Below are 23,770 nucleotides of genomic sequence, written 5' to 3' on the forward strand. Positions count from 1 at the left end.
TTATGTAAGGTAGTGCAGAGGGGGGTTGAACCCCCTGCAAGCTTCAGTTACCGAAGCAGTTTTCTGGAAAACCTGAATGGGACGGCTGTGGTACAATAGCGTCGACTTATTCCGGGTGGCCCGCCAGATCTCAGTCTTGTGTGCTGAGTTTAAAATCTTTGCGATAAGTCGTAATCGCCCCGAAGATGCGTTTTTTTGCCCCAAGTCTGTGGGCCTGTTCTACCACTACCTTTACCTGCAGATGTGGAAGGGCTGGCACTTCGGGGAGCCATTCCACTAAAAGGGTGCAGAGAGATTTATCATCAATATCTTCCAGAAAGCCCATAAAACGGAGGTTGTCCCTCCGGGCTCTATTCTCCAGCCCACACATGGAGACCCACGTGGTTCTTTTAAAATTTATCTTAAAGTGTGTAGGATAGGTGGAAAAGTTAAATGTGGTTAACCAGAGAGCTTTTGCTATGATATAGGTTGAAGCCCAGTGTGGTCAACATCATGTGGATTAACAATTTAAGCACATTTGAAATCTGATAACAGGTTCCGAATACCCTTTCACATGCAATCGCTTCCTCTCAAAAGCCAGATCCCGAGACAGAAGCAATCCTCCCGATCAGAAAGTATAGGACCCTGAAGAAGCAGGTCCGGTATATGGGTCAGGCGCAATGGACCGTCCACCGCTAGCCTCACCAGATCCGCGAATCAAAGTCAATGTGGCCACTCCGGAGCCACCAGCACCACCGATCCTTCATGTCCTTCCACACGTCTGAGTACCTTTGCTATCAGTGGCCAAGGAGGGAAGACATACAGAAGGATCCCGGACGGCCATGGACACACTAGGGCATCAAGCCCCACCAGCTGCCATTCCCCCGGATTTAGGCTTTCCCTGCTGAGGAAGTCTGCCGCAGTGTTGTCCCATCCGGCAATGTGGACGGCGGAGATGTCCTGGAGATTCGCCTCTGCCCAAGCCATCAGTGGGACTATCTCTAGGGACACCCGTCGGCTTCTGGTTCCGCCCTGACGGTTGATGTATGCCACCGTGGTGGCGGTCGCACATCACTCTGACTGCCCTGTGAGCAAATTGCAGGCAGACTAACTGGACTGCCCGTGCTTCTAGATGGTTGATGTTCCACCCTGACTCTTCTCTGTTCCACCGCCCTTGGGCGGTGAGTTCTTCGCAGTGTGCTTCCCCATCCGCTCAGGCTGGCATCTGTGGTGAGCAGAATCCACGTGGGGGAGGACATCTTCGACCCCCTGCTCGTGTGGTTGGACTGCAACCACCACCGTAGCTGGGTCCGCACTCTGGCTGGTAGAGGTAGATGCACGGAGTAATCCGGAAGTGGGGGCTCCATCGAGAGAGCAGGGAGCGTTGTAGAGGTCTCATATGGGCCCTTGCCCAGGGTACCACTTCCAGGGTGGATGCCATGAGACCGAGAACCTACAGATAATCCCAAGCTATGGGCCGACTGGCTCCCATCAAGGACCGTAGACGCGTCTGAAGTTTTAACCTTCTCTTGGCGGTGAGACTGACTTTGTCTGCCTGGGTGTCGAACTGGACTCCCAGGTATTCCAGTGATTGGGAAGGCTGTAGGCAACTCTTGTTTAGGTTGACTACCCATCCCAGGCTTTCCAGAAGGGCGATCACTCTGTTGGTTGCCCGATGGCTCTCCTCTCGTGATTTCACCCTGATCAGCCAATTGTCTAGGTAGGGATGGACAAGGATACCCTCCCATCTGAGCGCCGCTGCTACCACTACGATCACCTTGGTGAAGGTCCGCGACGCTGTGGCTAACCCGAAGGGCAAAGCCCGGAATTGGAAGTGTCGTCCCAGAACCTTGAAGCGTAGGTAGCGCTGATGATCCTGATGGATTGGGATATGCAGGTAGGCTTCTGACAAGTCTAAGGCCGTGAGGAACTCCCCTGGCTGTACTGCGGTCTTGACTGAGCGCAGAGTTTCCATGCAAAACCTCGGGACCCTTAAGTATCGGTTGACTGACTTGAGGTCCAATACGGGCCGGAAAGTGCCTTCTTTCTTGGGTACCATGAAATAAATGGAATAGTGCCCAGAATCCATGTCCCATGCAGGTACTGGGATTATGGCTTTCAAGGACAGGAGCCTCGCCAGGGCAGCTTCCAATGCCGCCTTCTTGTGGATTGGACACGGGGATTCCACAAACCTGTCTGGAGGGATGTGATGGAAGTCCAGATAATACCCCTCTCGGATGATGGCGAGGACCCACTGGTCCGACGTTATCTCGACCCGTCTGGGGTAGAAGAGGGTTAACCTGCCCCCCCTAAGGCTCCGTCCCCCGGATGGATCGGCTGATTCTCATTGGGAGGCGCGGCCGGGACCTGAACCCGAGCTGGCTCTCCTCTTATGCTGCTTGGTCCGAAAGGACTGGTTCCTGGCCTGGGGACGAGGTGCCTGGTAGTGACTCCTATAGGGAGTGAAACGTTGGGAGCTTCTACCTCTGGAGGGCCTTGGAAAGGCGCGCTGGTTCCTTTTGAACCTGTCTTCCGGCAGTCGCGGTACTGGAGAGGCGCCCCATGTGCTGGCCAGTTTATCAAGGTCGCTGCCGAACAGGAGAGAGCCCCTAAAGGGCATTCTGGTGAGGCGTGTCTTAGAAGGAGCATCGGCTGACCAATTCCGCATCCAGAGCTGCCTCCTGGCTGCTACGGAGGATGAAACCCCCTTGGCTGTCGTACGGACTAGGTCGGATGCGGCATCCGTGCGGAACGAGAGAGCTGACTCCATGTCCGCTGCCGGAGCATTGTTCCTGACCTGTGACAAACAGGAACGCGTCACCACTGTGCAGCAGGTTGCGATCCGCAAAGATAGAGCTGCCACCTCAAAGGTCTGTTTCAGGATGGCGTCCAGCCGCTGGTCGTGAGGCTCCTTGAGAGCCGCCCCCCCCCCCTCAACTAGAATGGTAGTGCGCTTGACCACAGCGCCAACCAAGGCGTCCACCTGAGGGCACGCCAGCATATCCTTGCTTGCCGGGTCCAGGTCTCCGGCTGCGGGGGGAGAGGGGAAAATACCTTCACCGCCATGCTTGAGGAAATGCACCCGCTGCCTCAGTCCACGCTGGGACCGAGGCGCCTCTCAGCCACGCCCGAGCCCTTCTCGCTCGGGGGCTAGATCCCTGCCGCGATTCGGCCACCGGACCGAGGCGTAGACCTCCGAGGGATCGCGGAAATCACCCCGGGAAACTCAACTGGGGGAGGGACCCGAGGGTATCACCGCAGGAGTGCGGGGCTCGTTGTTCTGTAGAAATTTAGTAAGTAGAACATAGAAAGTAGAAAGTAGCATTGGAAAACACGCTCAGCGAGCGTGCAGGCTCTCCAAACTGCTTTGGAGACGGAAATTACTGAATTGCCTCACTTCCTGTGGGGGTATATGTACCCGTGCTGACGTCAGATCCGTCTCCAACTGCTAGCACGAGCACACTATACCCACTTGTTCTGAGTCCATCTGGCTACACGCTAGGAAATTTGCCATTTTCAGCGTTTCCTCTTAACACTCCCTTGCAGTCTTGAACAAAGCCACATGACTCCTAGGCCATCCTTTAATATCCCCCCAGTTACAAAATGGAGGCGGGATTTGCACGTACATGTGTGGTTACTTTTCAAGTAGGATGCAGATGTACGCGCTTTCAGCCTATTTGATACCATGTGCACATATATGTGCTTATAGTAAAATGGCTGCAGCCACTGATTTACATACCCGTGTATTTATATGCATGGTATCAAATAGGCTGAAAGTGCGTAATATGCGCCCTATTTGAAATATATGCTCACATGTGAGAGCAAATCCCGCTTCCATTGCGTAATCGGGCAAGTGAAGCAGCCAGTATCCCACTACTAGAACACTTCCCTCTAACATAGAAGATTTAGTAAGACAGGACATGTAAGAAAAGGTTGGGTTTTTTTTTTTTTTTTTAGCTCAGCAGAGTTGTCTAGGTGTGTGTGAGAAAAACCCTCATTTTATTGCTCATGATAATAGCCGCCATTATAGCCACAACCCACGATAATGGTGGCTATCCCACGATAAAAACTTGTCTCCACTCTACTGCACAAAAAAAGGTTATTTCCGATGTTAAATCCCATGTTAGCGTGTGCTACATTATCGCAACATGAGGTAGGAGTCCCTCGTTTGCATAAAAAGTTCGCTTTTGCATACTTATTATAAAATTTGCATATAAATGCATGATGGGATAAACATTCCATGTGTATTGCACATTAGATGCCTTTTATCGCACGATGAGACCCCAACACAATTTGATGAATGACCCTGTAAGTTTGTACCTGAGGCAATGGAAGGTACATTATCAGTGTCCATAGTTGATCACATGTCCTTTTTCACAAATATATGAAAATCTCTATCCCTTATGGGACTATACAAAGGTCCTAGTTGTCCCAAAGCTTTTTCACGATAAAAGCCCTGTGTAAAAATTTTGAATTGGACCCTAGACCTGTGCCATAAACATGGTGCCTGAGGCTATTTAGCACAATCATTAAAAATGGTAGTCTGACTTGTATAAACAGACACATTAAGAAAGTCTCTTTTAAAAATGTACTTACTATGCTTGTCTCAGGCTGAAATACTGCCAAAGTGAAATCAAGATTGAAAAACTGAAGGAATTCTTTAACAAGACTGGATACCAAGCGACCTAGAAATAAATTGAACAATGAAGAGAAATTTGATGTCAAATAAAAATGTTTTATTAGCTTTTAGATTTATTAACTATATGTGTCACTTAATAGTTTCATATTTTAGGTATCAATAAAATAAAACACAGGGATGATAACTTTCAAACCAGCACATGTGCACATATTTGCACACAGATGTCTGCCTATGCCCAAGTAAGAGACCATTTTATAACATGCGCACGCATATGCATGCATGTTATAAAATAGCCTGATGATGCGCACTGATGTGCCAAATTTTAAGTGAGCACGCACATGTGCGCGCATATCCCCCTTCTACCATGTAAATCAGTGAATTTTAAAGGGGCGCGCACTTACACCATACCCAGTTTTACCAGTTCATCTCCAGTTCACCCAGTTACAGAATAGGTCCTCCAACTCCTCCTGGTTTGATGGCCTTCACTCCCCCCAATTAGCCCAGACCCTTAAAATCCCAAAGATCTGTCTAGTTTTCTTTAAATTTAAAATTACACAGCTTCCACAGCAGAAGTAAAGCTAGACAGTAGGAGGCCTTGGCGCACAATGGGTCGCATCAGTATTTAAGAGCACATCTTAGGTCCATTCCCCAAAACGCCTATGTCCCGCCAGACCATGCCCACTTCCTGCTCCTTTTTGAAAATTTTCAAGATGCGCACGCTGCAGGAGATAAGTGCCAATCTTGCCAGCTTTAAAAATCCACTTAGTGCACACGGGCCCGGCTTCTTCACACATTCGCTAATTAATGTACACATCGGGCTTTTAAAATTCACCTCTTAAGAGGTCAATATTCAAAAATCCCTAAAACAAATAACTTATACAGGTAACAATAGCTGGATAAGATATCCGGGATATTCAACCAAATAATTTTAAACCTAACCAGTTATGTTTGAATATAGCCAGACAACTAGGCTTACATACAATTATATTCAAACACTATAGCCATGTAAATGTCCAATGTGAAAAAAAAATTCAGCCAGGAGCCAAGGCATCCCAAATCCCCAACCAACCGATTGCTGGTCAAGTTCGAGGCCAGTGGGCCTGTTCCTCCCATTCTCCCAAAATGTATAGGAAATGTAGGCAAGCCAAAAGCCCTGAGAAAGTGAGCCAGCTCCATCCCCAAGCAATTCTATTAATATTAAAGATTTCCCCTCCTCCTCACTCCTATTCCTTTCTGAACAGCCAACACCCCCACCCCCTCAAGTCAACCCCAACCTTCTCACTCCTTCTGGCACCCTGTAAATGGCCCCAGCCATCAGGGCTGCAGTACAGGCATACCGCTCCAGGTTATATTGACAGAAACAGTGGTTGAGTAAATGCACAATGCTGCTGGGAGCAGTACACTTGTACAGTGGTCCAGAAAGCTGGGGCCATTGTCAGGATGGTGGCAGGAGGGTTTGGGGTTGACTTAGGAGGGTGCGAATGGGTGAGGAAGGGATTGAGGAAGGACCACTGTTTAATTTATCACTTATTGAATTGCCTGGGGCAGGGGGGTCTAGCCCACCTTCTCTGGCCTTTTATCCTGCCTACGTTTTCTAAACATTTTGAGAAGGCATGAGGGCATGGGTCCATTGGCCCTACTTTTTTTTTTTACTTCTTTCTTTATTAATTTTTTCAAAAATATTACAAAGTAATAAACAATTTTGCAAATGAAATATTAAAGTTTTGAACATTCATTCTGAATTCAGATCCTTATACAAATTGACCTGCTTTCGGGTAAGATACCCCTAGAGGTATCCTCTATCCACTCTTCACCCCAAAGACTGAAGCCATGGCGAATTATATCAGCACTTTAAATGACTGCATGCTGCACTTCACAACTGGGCTTTTTCCTGCCTTGAAGAGATCCTCTGATGTCAGCTGTTTGGCTTTCACTTTGTATCCCAATCTGCTGCTAGATAGTGGTGAGTCCCATTGAAAGGTAGGTTATTCAACATTGCCAATGCCCTCTACTAAAGGCAGGACCTGCAGGGACATTACTATCAGTACTTTAAAAGATCGCCCGTTACTCTTCACAACTGGGCTTTTACCTGCCTCGAAGAGATACTCTACTGTCAGCTGTTTGACTTTCACTTTGTCTCCTGATCTGCCCCTGGATAGTAGCGAGTCCCATCCACTGAAAGGGACATAAATTCAATGTTGCCCTCTACTACAGGCAGGCCTTCACCGGTGGGCTTCACTGGAGGGCCCACCAAAGGTTCTGCACCTTTATGTGCCCCTTCATGGGCCACTGGGTTAGGGGCTTGGGTTTTAGGTTTTTCTTTTTAATTCGATAAATTAATTATGTTTGGTCATAATATCCAGTGAGTCATGAGGGGAGATATTGTTCTGGGATTATTACCACTACTGAGGTTAATGGCTAATTCGATTTCTGTACTTTTGAATTATGGGAGATACACAGGGCTGTCAGGGGAACAGGCAAGCTTGGTTGTCTAAAAGAGTTATTAAACCTATTTTGAGAGAGGTTTATTAGGAAACTGAGATGGAAATGGGAGGATTGATTTAAATTTAGGCTATGTGAATGCTAAAGTCGGGTAGAGGGAAAGATAGTTACATAAGTAATATAATTAATCAATTTAGATTAGACTCGATGGTGATGGTTGAAATCTAATATGTATTATTTGAATCAATTATGTCCATCAGAGTATCATTATATAGAATACTAGCTGAACCCGGCCACCCGTTGCAGTGGCAGAGCCAGGTTAAGTGGAAAAGAAAGAAAAGAGAATGGGGATAACCGCCCCCTGCCCCCCCCCCCCCCAGAACATGGACACAAGAACATCCCCATGCCCCCCCCCCCCCCCCCCCGCAGGCCTGCCGATACCTGTCAAAAATGGTAGTCGGTGGAGCGGGCGTTCGTTCCGGCATGGAAGTATTGGCGCCGGGCCCTCGGCAGCCAGCACTGAAACTGTCTCAGACGGCTGTTAGAACTTACTCTGTCAGTGGGGTGGAGCAATGGGAGCGGTCATCTCGCTCAGATAGTAAGGGCGAAGGTGCGCCGGTTGCCAGTCCAGAAAATGGCGTCAACGGGCCCTTGCCCTTACTATGTCACATGGGCTACTGCCGCCACTGGCGTTCCCGAGTGTCCTAGTAAGGGACAGAGCCGTCGGCGCCATTTTGATTGCTGGCAGCCGATGGCCGTAGTGTATGCGATGTGTCACGGAGCGGTGTTGCGCCCCCCCCCCCGCCCCCCCTGCTGGAGCAGCCCAAACTATTCTGCCGTTTTGCGTGCGTTCGGAGGGTGTGGGCAGTAAGTAGAAAAGTCATGTGCGTGGGGGATGTGAGGAGGGTGTTTTTGTGTGAGTTCGTAGGGTGTGGGAATTGCAAACATGTGGCATGTGAGTGGCCTCCCGGTGTAGCATGCTGGAATTTTGTGGGTTTTTGTGTGTTTTGGGAGGGTGTGTGAAGTAAGTACAATTGGCATGTGTGTGGGGGTGTGTGAGGAGGGTGGATTTGTGTCTGGTCAGAGGGTGTGTGAATCCTAAACATTGGTCACGTGTGTGTGGGGTGTGAGCGTGCAAGGTGGGGTGTGAGGTGCAAGGTGTAAGAGCTTGCGCTTGCGTCCAACAGATGTCGCTGTTTTGTGGAACCAAATTTTAAAACTTTTTTACCAGCCCCCGATGTGACATATATGTAATGTAAGTGTAGAAGAACCTTGCCGTATGTGAGATGAAGCTTGTGTCCAAATTTGAAAGCAATCGGTTCAGTGGTTGCTGAGATTAGCGATTTCGTACAAACTATTTAACATTTTTATTTATATAGATGAATATCCAGTAAAAAGAGGGGGTGGTATTCTTGTCATATATAAGGTTGCAATTAAGATAAAATTATACCCCCCACCCCCACCCAGGGGAAGCATTGGTTGTAAGAGTGCAGGGCTGGACACTTTGTGTCCCATATAATCCACCAAGACAATCTATAATCCAATTATAAAGTTTAACTGAATTTTTTCTCTCTGTCCACTTAAAACATGAAAACATTTTTATAGGAGATTTTAATGTTCATATGTATAATATTACCTTTCCATATGCTAATGAACTGTTAGCATTGTTAAAAGCAGCCAATTTTTTACAAATATTAGCACTCCTACTCATAGGTGGGCATATTTTGGACTGGCCCCAATTGTGCAATTCATGTGTTTGCCCTTGGGGGTTGTTACCGCCATTGCCAGCTCCTGAGAAACCATGTACCCATCTGGCCACTGACTGTCACTCACCTTCCCCTCTCTAATGGTTGCATAACCATCTAAGCAGTGATGGAGCGGTTTTCCAAGATGGCTTACTTCACACCACTCCCCAGCCTTTCATCTGCACCAAAATTGTACTGTCTCTGTTAACCATATCTTCCATTTGCACAGGCTACCCACTCATTCTCTTCGATCTAGGAGTGCATTTCACAGCCTGCTTTTGGAAAAGTCTTTGCAAGACGTTCAGCATCCCCTTGGACTTTACCTGTGCAAACTATTGGCAAAGCAATGGCTAGATGGAGAGGATAAACCAGGTTATTAAAGGATTCTTGACAGCATACATTAATGAACATCAGGATGTCTGGACCTCTCATTCTCTGAGCAGAGTTCTGCCACAACCAGCACGTGGGAAGTTGAGAAGGATCGTTGCCTTTCCAGATTGTGTTCGACAGACATCCATGGGTACCGCTCTCTATCCCAGTGCCAGTCTCACAACCTGCAGCTTACACCATGGCTCAGTACTTCAAGGATGTATGGAAGAAGACTCACCAACTCGTTCCTGTGGCTGCCGAGAGATTTAAAAAGCAACCGGTCAAAAGGGGCCAGTCGGCACCTCAGCTCAAGCCCGGGTAAGTTAGTTTGGCTGAGTACTCGCAACCTTCGAGTCCAGAATCCCCCTGCTAAATTTTCAGTACTGTTCGCTGGACCATTCCTCTTTATTCATCAGATAGGACCAGTAGCTTACCAGCTAAAACTCCCACCCACTTTCATCAAAATCTACAATGTATTCCACGCTTCTCTTTCCAAACACCTGCTTCTGTCTTGGCTATCTATTCTCTTCCCAGACCAACAGAGGTGATATCTTAAGAGACCACTGAATATGAGGTCCAGGAGATTCTTGATTCTAGAAGACTCTGAAATCAACTTTAGTACTTCATTTTTGGAAAGGTATTAACCCCAAGGAGAATACTTTGAAAACAGTGTCCAATGTTCAAGACTAAAGAATTCCTTCAACACCTTCCCCAGAAGCCTAAGCCAAGAAGCTTGGGAAGGGGGCTTAGAGGGGGGTACTGTAGCATTTGGCCGGCTATGGGAGCCCTGCAACCAGCCACACTTACCTCACAATGCCCTTTAACCCACCCTCGCCCCAGACAGTCCCAAACAGAGTCACTTTCACCCACTGATCAGTATCACTCTAATTCCCTCAGCTTCACATGCCAGCTTCAACCCATCATCATCCATCCTCACCCTCACTTCTCCCAGATCCTCATATTGAAGTCTTCAGCAGCCTCACACTCAAAGAGCTACAGCCTAATACTAAAGAGCACATGGAGAAGCAGTGCTCAAATGAGCAGCTTCATGGCTGCCTGAGCTCTTTATCTGTGTCAGACAGACTCTGGTCAGTACTCATTGACACTAATCCTATGACCCACCATCATTCCCAACGCATACCAGTTCAGTCAACTGCTGCTTCTTCCTACCACTGACATAATCATCCAGCATCCATACACACAGTCACACTCCCACAGACTCCTCCACTGTTGGGTTACGCTATTGCACAACACTACTGCAGCAACAGCTATCTTCTTCCCACTGCCACTGCTCAGCTGCCCCGGCCTAGACTGCAATGATCCTCCCACTTCTACATGCTCCTTCCAGTTTCTAACACTAATTCTTCCTGCCACTGTCAACAGCCCTATGTTTCTACCTCTGGTACTACTGCTGCTGCCGCCGCCGCAAGCCTACTGTGAGTGTTCTGCTGCTTGTTATTGGCTTGCAGCACAGGAAAACAATGAGAAATGTTGTGAATAGGCAAAAGAAACTGGATGGGCATGAGTTAAACGTGAGTGGGCCATGGCCCGTCCAAGTTCACCCATGGCTACACTGTCACACTTTTGCCTGCTATACAGCCTCCCCATGCCACTGCTTCACCTGCTATGCAGTCCCCCCCACCAGGGGTCTTCAGTGAGCCTTGTTCACAGCTGCCCTAGCCAACCAATTGTGAATCAATTAACATTGTCTACCTTATATAGTGTCCCCGACAAAATAAGGTACGATTAAGAGAACACAGAAGTTGCATTCACATAGTGAACGTTGAAGCCTCAATGGTAAATCATTGTATTCAAAATTCCCATACATTTCAGCATCTAAAATGGACTATTTTAGATCAAATAGTGTGTTCTGAGCAGGGAGGTGATTTTTACTCACAATTGGAGAAATTACTTACCTGATAATTTCGTTTTCCTTGGTGTAGACAGATGGACTCAGGACCAATGGGTATAGTGTACTCGTGCTAGCAGTTGGAGACGGATCAGATTTCAATCTGACGTCAGCACCTAGTACATATACCCCTGCAGGAAGTGCAGATTCTCAGTATTCTTCCTTGCAAAGCATTATGGATATATGTGTGACTGACTGATTGATTAACTTAATGTGTTTACTCTGATTAGATTGAATTGGTTGATTGACTATAGCTGGAGACCGCCAGTGTCCTCAACCGAAAAGCGTCGACACCCGGCAGGGTGGATGCCCTATGTTAAGTAAAACATGGCTTACCTTGATTCGATGAACGACCATGTATAACGGCAGCCGAGGGTGGGCTACTGAGTCCATCTGTCTACACCAAGGAAAATGAGATTATCAGGTAAGTAATTTCTCCATTTCCTAGCGTGTAGCAGATGGACTCAGGACCAATGGGATGTATAAAAGCTACTCCCAAACTGGGTGGGAGGCTGCCTGTGGTCCAATAAGGATTGCTCTTGCAAATGCTGTGTCCTCCCGAGCCTGGACATCCAGATAGAAACATAGAAATGATGGCAGAAGACGACCAAACGGCCCATCCAGTCTGCCCAGCAAGCTTCACACATTTTTTCTCATACTTATCTGTTTCTCTTAGCTCTTTGGTTCTATTTCCCTTCCACCCCCACCATTAATGTAGAGAGCAGTGATGGAGCTGCATCCAAGTGAAATATCAAGCTTGTTTAGTTAGGGGTAGTAGGGGAAGTAACCGCCGCAATAAGCAAGCTACACCCATGCTTATTTGTTTTACCCAGACTATGTTATTCAGCCCTTATTGGTTGTTTTTCTTCTCCCCTGCCGTTGAAGCAGGGAGCTATGCTGGATATGCATGTAGTATCAGTTTTTCTTCTCCCCTGCCGTTGAAGCAGAGAGCTATGCTGGATATGCGTGAAGTATCAGTTTTTCTTCTCCCCTGCCGTTGAAGCAGAGCGCTATGCTGGATATGCGTTGAAAGTGAAGTATCAGGCTTATTTGGTTTGGGGTAGTAACCGCTGTAACAAGCCAGCTACTCCCCTCTTTGTGAGTGCGAATCCTTTTTTCTTCTCCCCTGCCGTTGAAGCAGAGAGCTATGCTGGATATGCGTGAAGTATCAGTTTTTCTTCTCCCCTGCCGTTGAAGCAGAGAGCTATGCTGGATATGCGTGAAGTATCAGTTTTTCTTCTCCCCTGCCATTAAAGCAGAGAGCTATGCTGGAAATGCGTTGAAAGTGAAGTATCAGGCTTATTTGGTTTGGGGGTAGTAACCGCCGTAACAAGCCAGCTACTCCCCGCTTTGTGAGTGTGAATCCTTTTTTCCACATTTCCTCTTGCTATTGTAGCTTAGAGCGATGTTGGAGTCACAGTAACCATGTGTATGTTTATTGAATAAGGGTATTATCTCCAGGCAGTAGCCGTCATTCTGGCGAGTCACCCACTCTTTATTGACGGCCTCTTGATTTTATGGATCCACAGTGTTTATCCCACGCCCCTTTGAAGTCCTTCACAGTTCTGGTCTTCACCACTTCCTCCGGAAGGGCATTCCAGGCATCCACCACCCTCTCCGTTAAGAAATACTTCCTGACATTGGTTCTGAATCTTCCTCCCTGGAGCTTCAAATCGTGACCCCTGGTTCTGCTGATTTTTTTCCTACAGAAAAGGTTTGTCGTTGTCTTTGGATCATTAAAACCTTTCAAGTATCTGAAAGTCTGTATCATATCACCTCTGCTCCTCCTTTCCTCCAGGGTGTACATATTTAGATTCCTCAATCTCTCCTGATAAGTCATTTGATGAAGACCTTCCACCTTTTTGGTCGCCCTTCTCTGGACCGCCTCCATCTTGTCTCTGTCTCTTCGGAGATACGGTCTCCAGAACTGAACACAATACTCCAGGTGAGGTCTCACCAAGTACCTGTACAAGGGGATAATCACTTCCCTTTTCTTACTCGATATTCCTCTCTCTATGCAGCCCAGCATTCTTCTGGCTTTAGCTATCGCCTTGTCACATTGTTTCGCCGACTTCAGATCATTAGACACCATCACCCCAAGGTCTCTCTCCTGCTCCGTGCACATCAGCCTTTCTCCCCCCATCGAATACAGTTCATTCGGATTTCCACTCCCCATATGCATGACTCTGCACTTCTTGGCATTGAATGTCAGCTGCCATATCTTCGACCACTCTTCCATCTTCCTTAAATCCCGTCTCATTCTCTCCACTCCTTCCGGCGTGTCCACTCTGTTGCAGATCTTAGTGTCATCTGCAAAAAGACATACCTTACCTTCTATCCCTTCCGCAATGTCGCTCACAAAGATATTGAAAAGGACCAGTCCCAACACCGATCCCTGCGGAACACCGCTTAAAACCGCTCTCTCTTCAGAGAGAGTTCCATTTACCATCACACATTGTCTTCTGTCCGTCAACCAGTTTGCAATCCAGGCCACCACCTCGGCACTCACTCCTAAGGTTCTCATTTTATTCACCAGTCTCCTGTGCGAGACAGTGTCAAAAGCTTTGCTGAAGTCCAAGTAGATGACATCGAGTGCTCTTCCTTGATCCAATTCCTTGGTTACCCAGTCAAAAAAGTCAATCAGATTTGTCTGACAGGATCTTCCAATGGTGAATCCATGCTGCCTCTGGTCCAGCAATTCTCCCGACTGTAGATAGTTCACTATTCTCTCTTTCAACAGTGACTCCATTACTTTTCCCACCACCGAAGTGAGGCTAACCGGTCTGTAGTTACCAGCCTCTTCTCTGTTCCCACTCTTGTGAAGCGGTACCACCACTGCTCTCCTCCAATCATTCGGCACCACTCCCGTTTCTAGGGATCTATTGAACAGGTCACACAGCGGACCTGCCAGCACATCTCTGAGCTCCCTCAGTATTCTGGGATGAACTTCATCAGGCCCCATGGCTTTGTCCACTTTCAGTTTCACCAGCTCTTCTCATACATTTTCTACTGTAAATGGAGTTACATCAACTCCATTCCCCTCCAGTTTCTTGTTAACTAGTGACGGTCCTTCTCCAGGGTCCTCTTTAGTGAACACAGAACTGAAGTATTCATTTAATATTTCTGCCATTTCTTCGTCTCCCTCCACACATTGATCCTTTCCACCTTTCAATTTCACTATACCATTTTGAACTTTTCTCTTTTCACTGATGTATCTGAAAAATGTTTTGTTACCACTCTTTAGCTCTTTGGCAATCCTCTCTTCCGTTTGACCTTTTGCCATCTTGATTAATTTCTTCGTCTCCCTCAGTTCTACCAGATATTCTTCTTTGTGCTCCTTTTGGGATCTTTTATATTTCTTGAACGCTGTTCTTTTAGCCTTTATTTTGTCAGCCTCCTCCTTTGAGAACCAGATAGGTTTCATTTTTCTTTTGCTTTTCTTTACTTTTCTAACATATAGATTAGTTGCCTTGGTAATTGCTCCTTTTAGATTGGTCCACTGTTCATCCACATCTCTCTCGTTTTCCCAGCCTTTTAGTTCTTCCTCCAGGTACTTCCCCATTTCATCAAAGTCTGTGTTTTTGAACATCAAAACTTGGCTTTTTGTGCTTCTTTTCCGTGTCCTTTTTGTGATATTAAACCATACCGTTTGATGATCACTGGTGCTGAGGTGGGCACCCACCTGGACGTCTGAGACATTATCTCCATTAGTGAGCACTAAGTCGAGTATAGCTCCTTCTCTCGTGGGTTCCATTACCATTTGCTTGAACAAAGCTACTTGCAGGGCATCTACTATTTCTCTACTATTATTAGATTCTGCAGATGGGATTCTCCAGTCTACATCTGGCATATTAAAGTCTCCAACGATCACCACTTCTCCTTTCTTTGCTATCCTGTGGATGTCTTCAATCAGATCTCTGTCCAGCTCTTCCTTTTGGTTTGGAGGCCTGTAAACCACTCCAATAAAAATGGATGCCCCATCTTTTTTTAAGTCGGTCCATAGTGCTTCTTCTTTGCCCCATCTTCCTTGCAGCTCAGATGCTTGGATATTGTTTCTGACATAAAGAGCCACTCCTCTCCCTTTCCTATCCTCTCTGTCCTTCCTTAACAAGTTATAGCCTGGTATTGACGTATCCCAGTCATGAGATTCCGTAAACCACGTTTCCGTGACAGCAACAACGTCCAAGGCCGCCTCCACCATTAGGGCTTGCAGATCTGGGATTTTATTACCCAAACTACGAGCATTTGTGCTCATAGCTTTCCAGCTTTCTTTGTTCAGGTTACTGCTGTTCCTGGACTCCTTTTGTGACCTATTTAGTTGAGTTTTGTTATCCACTTTTCTCTTTGCATTTGTGCAAGGGAAGAGATTAATGCCTCTGATGACAGTCATCCATCACTGTGAGCTTTTTCCTTTGGTTTCTGATCTGGAATTTCTGTATGCATTGGGTTTTTTCTCTCTTTTCCGATAACATTTCAATCTTTTTCTCAAGGACTTCTTCAGAATTCAATACGGCATTTTGTACTTGTTGCACTTGATACAGTGTGTGTCTATGGAACACAGGTCTTATTCTACCAGAGCCCACTGTAATACTTTTTAAGTTCCTTAATGGCCTGTGTGAGTGGGGGGATAGAGTTGTGGGCTGCACAGCTTTCAATAATGGGTGTCTGTGGGTTACAGGTCTTATCCTACCTGAGCCCACAGTAAATCTCTTTTTTCTTGAGGTTTGGTTATTCAGTGGTAAGTGGAAATTATTTCCTGAATAATGTACCGTGGCTGAGACTCTCTTTATTGAAGCTAATTCAGCTTTAAAGTCATCCAGCTCCTTTTCCAAGGTAGAGAGTTTTGAACAAAAGGGGCAAGCCTTAAGTTTCCATATGATTACCCTCAATATAAAGGCTCCACAGCAGTTGCATTGAATAGCACTCATTTAGGTAAGTTATTTGATTGGTACACCTAAGGAATAATCAATTTACTAATTTATCTGGTTGCCTATTATGAAGTTAGGATGACTACATTAGAAATACAAACCTAGGGGTGGGTGGGCAGAGGGGTAGGGTGGAATGGAGTTAAACAGTTTATACCTAGGTCAAGCGGGGTAAGGCAAGACACTTTCTGAAAGTTTACTTGTCCTTTAGCTAGTAAATGATCCCACAGAAACAGATTATAATGACAGCTATATAATTAGAGAGATCCTGGGAATTTTTTTTTTTTTGTGTGTGGGTTTTTTGAATTTTACAATAATCTAATAAACAGATTAGTATACAATATAATCAAGAAACCAAACAGATTAGTATACAATACTGGAATAGAAAGGGATTTGAAATCACAGAGCAGTTTTCTACACAGAAGCAAACCAATATCAAGGAACCACAGATTAATATACAATACTAGAATAAAAAGGGATTATGAAACACAGAGCAGTATTTCCAAAAATAGTATCTTATCTGATGGTAGAATCTGGAGAAGGTATGGATGGAGGACCAAGTTGCCGCCCTGCAGATCTCGGCAGGTGACAGCATTCTGGTTTCTGCCCAGGAAACCGCCTGGGCTCTGGTGGAATGGGCCTTGACCTGTAGAGGTGGTGGTTTTCCCGCTTCTACGTAGGCCGCCTTTGATGACTTCTTTGATCTAGCGAGCAATGGTTGCCCGCGAGGCCACTTCCCCTTGCTTCTTCCCGCTGTGCAGGAGGAACAGGTGGTCCCGTCTTTCATACCGGTTCTGACATTTCCAGGTATCTGGATAGTAGTCTGCCGATGTCGAGATGGCGTAGAGACCGGCCTTCTTCAGACTTCTTCAAACCTTCCATCGTTGGTAATGAAACGGTTTGGTTGAGGTGGAAGTGTGAGACCACGTTGGGGAGGAAGGAGGGGACCGTGCGTAGATGGATGGTCCCTGGGGTGATTCTGAGAAACGGATCATGGCAGGACAGTGCTTGTAGCTCTGAAATGCGGCGGGCTGAGCATACGGCCAGCAAGAACACCATCTTTAGGGTTAGTAGACGGAGAGACAGGCCTCGGAGGGGTCTGAAGGCAGATCCCGCTAGGAATTCCAGGACGAGGTTGAGGTTCCACAGGGGCACTGGCCACTTTAGTGGTGGGCGAATGTGTTTGATCCCTTTCAGGAATCTTGATATGTCTGGGTGCGCGGCTATGCAGTCGCCCTTGTTCCTGGGGCCGTAGCATGACAGCGCTGCCACCTGTACCTTGACTGAGTTGAGGGACAGGCCCTTCTGGAGTCCATTCTGTAAGAATTCCAAGATTATGGGGACTTTAGAGAAGTGTGGTTCGATGTTGTGATCTTCACACCAGGCCTCAAATACTCTCCAGATCCTTATATATGTTAGCGATGTGGAGAACTTGCGTGCTCGGAGGAGGGTATCTATTACTGCCCCCGAGTATCCCCTCTTCCTCAGTCGGGCCCTCTCAAGGGCCAGACCGTAAGAGAAAATTGAGCTGGATCCTCGTGAAGGATAGGACCTTGTTGTAGTAGGTCCCTATGTGGGGGCAGGGGTAGGGGGTCCCCTGCCAGTAGTCTTCTCATGTCTGCGTACCAGGGTCTTCTTGGCCAGTCCGGGGCACCAGAAGAACTAGACCTCTGTGTCGCTGAGCCTTGTGAATGATTGCGCCCAGCAGGGGCCATGGGGGAAAGGCATATAGGAGGGTCCCCGGTGGCCAGGTCTGTACCAGGGTGTCGATCCCTTGTGACTGCGGATCTCGCCTGCGACTGAAGTATCTGGGTACTTGGGCGTTGGATCTGTTTGCCAGAAGATCTATGTCTGGGGTCCCCCACCGATCCACTATCATCTTAAAGGCTGTGGTTGACAGCTTCCATTCTCCCGGGTTTAGGCTTTCCCTGCTGAGGAAGTCTGCCATGGTGTTGTCCTTCCCGGCGATGTGGACGGTGGAGATGTCCTGGAGATTTGCTTCCGCCCAGGTCATCAGGGGGGCTAGTTCTAAGGATACCTGTTGGCTTCTGGTTCCACCCTGCCTGTTGATGTAGGCGACCGTGGTGGCGTTGTCCGACATCACTCTGACCGCTTTGTTTCGAAGTCTGTGGGCAAACTGCAGGCAGGCTAGCCGGACTGCCCGTGCCTCTAATCGGTTGATTTTCCACCCCGACTCGACTTCGTTCCACCGCCCTAGGCCGGTTAGCTCTTCGCAGTGTGCTCCCCATCCGCGTAGGCTGGCATCTGTGGTGAGCAGGATCCAGGTCGGGGAGGATATTTTTGATCCCCGGCTCATGTGGTTGGACTGCAGCCACCATCTTAGCTGGATCCGAACTCTGGTCGGTAGAGGTAGATACACGGTGTAGTTCTGGGATCGTGGACTCCACCGTGATAAGAGTGAGCATTGCAAGGGTCTCATGTGGGCTCGCGCCCATGGTACCACTTCCAGTGTGGATGCCATTAGACCGAGGACTTGTAGGTAATCCCATGCTGTGGGCCGGGTGGCGCTCAGCAGGGTCTTGAGTCGGTCCCGCAGCTTTGATCTCCTTGTGGGGGTCAGACTGACCTTGTCTTCCCTGGTGTCGAATCGGACTCCTAGGTATTCCAGCGACTGCGATGGCTGTAGGGAGCTCTTGTTTGTATTGACTACCCATCCTAGGCTTTCCAGTAGACTTATGACTCTGTTGGTTGCTCGGTGGCTCTCCTCCGGTGATTTTGCTCTCATCAGCCAGTCGTCCAGGTAAGGATGAACAAGGATTCCCGCCTTCCTGAGTGTCGCTGCTACCACTACTATTACCTTGGTGAAGGTCCGCGGTGCAGTGGCTAACCCGAAGGGTAGTGCCCGGAATTGATAGTGGTGATAGTGGTAGCGCTGGTGTTCCTGATGGATTGGGATGTGAAAGTAGGCTTCCGACAGATCCAGGGATGTGAGATATTCTCCTGGCTGTATTGCACGTATGACTGACCGCAGGGTTTCCATTTGAAATCTTGGGACCTTTAGGTGTCGGTTGACCGACTTGAGGTCCAGGATGAGTCTGAACGTACCTTCTTTCTTGGGTACAATGAAGTAAATGGAGTAATGCCCGGAATTTATTTCCCATGCTGGTACCGGGGTTATGGCCTCTAGGGTCAGGAGTCTGGTCAGAGTAGCTTCCACTGCCGCCCTCTTGAGGGGGTCGTGGCAGGGAGATTCCACAAACTTGTCTGGAGGGGTTCGAAGGAAGTCCAGGTAGTACCCTTCTCTGATGATGGCTAGGACCCACTTGTCCGAAGTCATCTCGACCCATCTGCGGTAGAATAGGGTTAGTCTGCCCCCTATGGCTTCTTCCCTTGGATGGGTCGGCTGAATCTCATTGTGGGGTGCGGCTGGGGCCTGGTCCCGAGCTGGTTCCCTTCTTGCTGTGTTTGTTCCGAAAGGACTGGTTCCTGCCCGTAGGGCGGGGTGCTTGGTAGTTGTTCCTGTAAGGGTTGAAGCGCTGTGAGCTTCTGCCTTTGGAGGGCCTGGGAAAAGAACGCTGGTTTCTTTTTGTCTTGTCTTCTGGTAAGCGAGGTACTGGGGAGTCGCCCCATTTGTTAGCCAGCTTCTCCAGTTCGCTGCCGAACAGGAGGGATCCCCTGAAGGGCAGTCTTGTGAGGCGTGTCTTGGAGGAGGCGTCAGCCGACCAATTTCGCAGCCAGAGTTTTCTCCTGGCTGCCACTGTGGATGACACTCCTCTGGCTGCCGTGCGTACTAGGTCGGAGGCAGCGTTAGTGAGGAACGAAAGTGCCGGTTCCATGTCTTCCCCCGGGGTGTTGTTCCTGGCTTGGGATTATTGAGAGTGCAAGCAATACTTCGGTGTGTGTTTGGGATAAACAGGAGCATGTCACCACGGTACAGCAGGACGCAATTTGTAGGGACATGGCTGCTACCTCAAAGACCTGTTTCAGTATGGCTTCCAGGCGTCGGTCGTGTGCATCCTTGAGGGCCGCTCCTCCTTCCACTGGTATGGTGGTGTGCTTAGTGACCGCGCAAACCATGGCGTCCACCTTGGGGCATGCCAGAAGCTCCTTGGTTGCTGGGTCCAGGGGGTACATGGCCGATAAGGCTCAACCCATTTGAATGAGGATTCCGGCGCATTCCACTCCAGGTCAATTAGCTGTTGTGCCGCCTGTAAGAGGGGGAAATGATGGGACGTCTGTCGAAGGCCCTCCAGCAGGGGGTTCATTCTGGGTTCCCCCGGGGTGCCTTGGCCCGGGATAGCGAGTTCCGACAGGCATTGAGATACCAGGTCCGGAAGCTCATCCTTTGAGAAGAGTCGTCTCATGGTTCGATGCGGCTCTGTCCCCGAGGGGAGTTCTCCCGCCTCGAGGGGCTCAACTTCTTCCTCGGAGAAATCCGTGTCCCCGTAGGTGGGGCTTCTGGGTGGTGGAAGCCTGTGCCTAGGCCTCGAGGGTCCTGGGGCATGAGGGTCTTCCGGGGCATATGGATGGCCGGCCCAGGGTTCAGTCTGCATCTTGACAAAGGCGTGAATCCCTTTAAATAACTCCACCCAGGAGATCGATGCCGGGTCTAAGTTGAGGGGCGCCAGTTCCCTGGGGTTCCCCGTCTGAGGGATGGAATCACTGGGGCCAGCTAGATCCGGGGTGCCTCCCGAGGAGCTAGCACTGGGGCCCGGGTGGGACTGGCCCTGGCCTGGGTCTCCCAGGGCCTCCTCACAGTGTGCGCATAGGGCGTCCGCTTCCTCGCTCTGTGCGGCTCTGATGTGGCATGCAGGACAGAGGCCTTGGGCTTTTATGCCTATTACTGGAGGTGCCGCTTCTGTGGACGCATAAGCTCTTATGCGCTCCATTGCGTCTGGTATATGTGCGCCGGTTTTGCTCCGAGCCGTAGGTATGCGCCTTGCACTGTGCGCGAAGCTTATGCGCGGAGGTTTTAAAGTGCGCCCAATAATGTACGCCCAAAATTTTGTGCGCCTACAATGTGCGCCCAAAAATCGGTGCCTACAATACGCACCCAAAAATCGGCGCCCAATTATTGGGTGCCTAGCTTAAAATATGCGCCCAGCCAATTTCGGGCGCCTATAATATGTGCTTAGCTTAATTTGTGCGCTCGATCGGGCGGCGAAGAAGCCAAGATGGCGACGGCTAGCGTGTGGGCAATATGGCGACCTCCTTGGAGGGTCTCCACGTGGGTAGACCCTGCTCCTCCTCGATCTTCGGAGACCGTTTAAATAGAAGATGTATGCCTTACCTTGTCTTCGGCACTTCCCGGTTTCGACCCGGGCGGTCTCCGGCTGCGGGAGGAGAGGGTAAATACCTTCACCGCCGCGCTCGAGGGGATGCACCCGCTGCCTCTCAGCCGCGCCCGAACTCCTCTCGCTCGGGGGCTAAGTCCTCGCCGCGATTTGGCTCCGGAACAAGGCTGCCTCTGTGCCACGCCCGAAACCTTCTCGCTCGGGGGCTAGGTCCCTGCCGCGATTCGGCCACCGGACCAAAGCTCTTACCTCCGAGGGACCACGGAAATCACCTCGGGAAACTCAACTTGGGGAGGGACCCAAGGGTATCACCGCAGGAGTGCAGGACTAGTCTTCAGGATGTTTTTGTTCTTTAATTTTGTTCTAACGCTCGGCGAGTGTGAAGATAGCTTCTAACTGCTTTGGAGACGGAAAAATACTGAGAATCTGCACTTCCTGCAGGGGTATATGTACTAGGTGCTGACGTCAGATTGAAATCTGATCAGTCTCCAACTGCTAGCACGAGTACACTATACCCATTGGTCCTGAGTCCATCTGCTACACGCTAGGAAATAAATTATTGTGAGCAAAGGTGGATATTTAGATTGTCTTCCCTAAGTCAGATAGGTATGAACGAGTCCATAGATTGGATGACACTAATCTGACATCACATTTTTCAAGTTTGCTATTGGTTGAATCAACGGACCGGGTAGTACTGTGATTGGCTGGAGGTGGATTCTGTAGTAGGTTTAAAAAGCCTGGGGAAAACAAAATGGAGGATCTCATTTGGAAACGCTGAAGCACGATTGAGATGGGTAACAGAAAAAACTGGAGCGTATGTAAGCAGATACTAGATAAGAGATACTAGTTTCATTAATAAGTCAGCATGTTAACTTTTTCTTTTCTTTGTAGAAAATCAAAATGTACAGCTAATGCCCCTGACGAAGTATTCATCGAAACACGAGCCATGTTTGGCAGGATATTTTTAACTGCTCCTCCAGCTTTTAATCGCTCAGAAAAGACCATGAAACGATAAGTGTCTTTTTGCTAATCACCGACTAAAATGAAAAAAAAAAAATTTTTTTAATTTTTCAAAAAAGGTATTGCATATAAATTTGTGAAACAGAGACCAATGATTATAAAGGAAAATGTAGTCAGCCACTGTGACTATCTTGTAGTGGTGATTACTCAAAATAACCACACATTTGAGAAATGAGAATTATAACAAACTCTTTTGCAGTATATGAGGTCTCTATTCACATATAAGAATTGATTGAAGTTTACATAGATATATGATGTTTGTTTGGAGACATATCAAGTGATTAGCAAGTGTTGCTTACCTGTAACAGGTGTTCTCACAGGACAGCAGGATGTTAGTCCTCACATATGGGTGACATCACAGGATGGAGCCCTGTACGGGAAACTTTTCTGTCAAAGTTTCTACAAAGCTTTGACTGACACTGGCACACTGAGTGCACTTAGCATGCTCAGCCTGCAATTATCCCTGTGAGCCACAGGTGTCTCCCTCAGTCTCGTCTTATAGCTAAAAGCACGAGCAAAAATAAAATAAACGTAAAAACGTATACAGACCCAACTCCGCGGGGTGGCGGGTGGGTTTCGTGAGGACTAAAATCCTGCTGTCCCATGAGAACACCTGTTACAGGTAAGCAACACTTGCTTTCTCACAGGACAAGCAGGATGGTAGTCCTCACATATGGGTAAGTACCGAGCTGAGGATGCCCGAGAGTGCACCAAATGCACCCACGACACGGAAAAGGCGCAATGACGGGGGTGGAATTTGGAACGGAGGGCATCCTGAAACCCGTAACGTGTTGGTGGAAGGATGTTGGGTAGTTCAACCGAAAAGAATAAGAGTAGACGGACTGGCCAAACATGGAGCATGCCGGCTAGTCGTATCTAAGCAATAATGGGCTGCGAAGGTATGGAGAGAGCTCCAGGTTGCAGCCTGATAAATATGTACAAGCAGCAGCAGCAGCAGAGGGGACGCTATTGAGGCTGGGATGGACGTAACAGAGTGTGGTTGCACACAGTGTTGTAGTGAAATGCCTGCTTGTTGGTAGGAAAAGAGATACAGACCATCAATTAGGAGGAATGGGTCTGTTTGCCCAGTGGAACTCGCAGGTTGACTCTTGTCACAGAAGGAAAGAGTTAGGTGGAATTCCTATGGAGTGTAGTGCGATCTAGATAGAATGCAAGTACACTATTACTGTCCAAGGAGTGGAAAAAACCCTCTCGCTTTGGTGAGAGAGAGGTGTTGGGAAAAATGGTTAGAGTATATCCTGAGTAAGGTGAGATGCAACATCTACCTTAAGAAGGATATGAAGTTGAAAACGTAAAACCACTCTGTCACGGAGGAACCCAGGGTCTAATGAGTATGTAAAAAGGTGTACAACTCACTGACCCTGTTGGCCGAAATGACATTTATGAGGGAAAGAAATTCCCATGCCATACTGTGAAATGAGAGGAATGGAAAGGCTCGTACGGAGAACGTATGAGACTTATAAGCA

At 48.2% G+C, this 23,770-nt stretch overlaps 1 protein-coding gene across 18 annotated transcripts in view; it reads right to left on the reverse strand.

Moving 5' to 3' along the window:
- CCR6 (C-C motif chemokine receptor 6) overlaps positions 1 to 23,770 on the reverse strand; it is a 553,987-nt gene that overhangs the window by 454,854 nt on the left and 75,363 nt on the right. For 15 of the 18 annotated variants that reach the window (XR_003855476.1, XM_029594230.1, XM_029594222.1 and 12 more), the window contains one exon: positions 4,576 to 4,664. Coding sequence is in view for 16 of the 18 variants with exons in the window: in XM_029594230.1 (XP_029450090.1) it covers positions 4,576 to 4,664 (89 nt within the window). In the remaining 2 variants the exon portion in view is untranslated. Of the gene's footprint in view, positions 1 to 4,575; positions 4,665 to 9,412; positions 9,429 to 23,770 lie in introns of those variants that run through there. The other 3 variants (XM_029594237.1, XM_029594238.1, XR_003855477.1) reach the window with 2 other exon arrangements.

The sequence above is a fragment of the Rhinatrema bivittatum genome, chromosome 3 (genome assembly GCF_901001135.1).
Source record: "Rhinatrema bivittatum chromosome 3, aRhiBiv1.1, whole genome shotgun sequence".
Lineage (NCBI taxonomy): Eukaryota > Metazoa > Chordata > Amphibia > Gymnophiona > Rhinatrematidae > Rhinatrema > Rhinatrema bivittatum.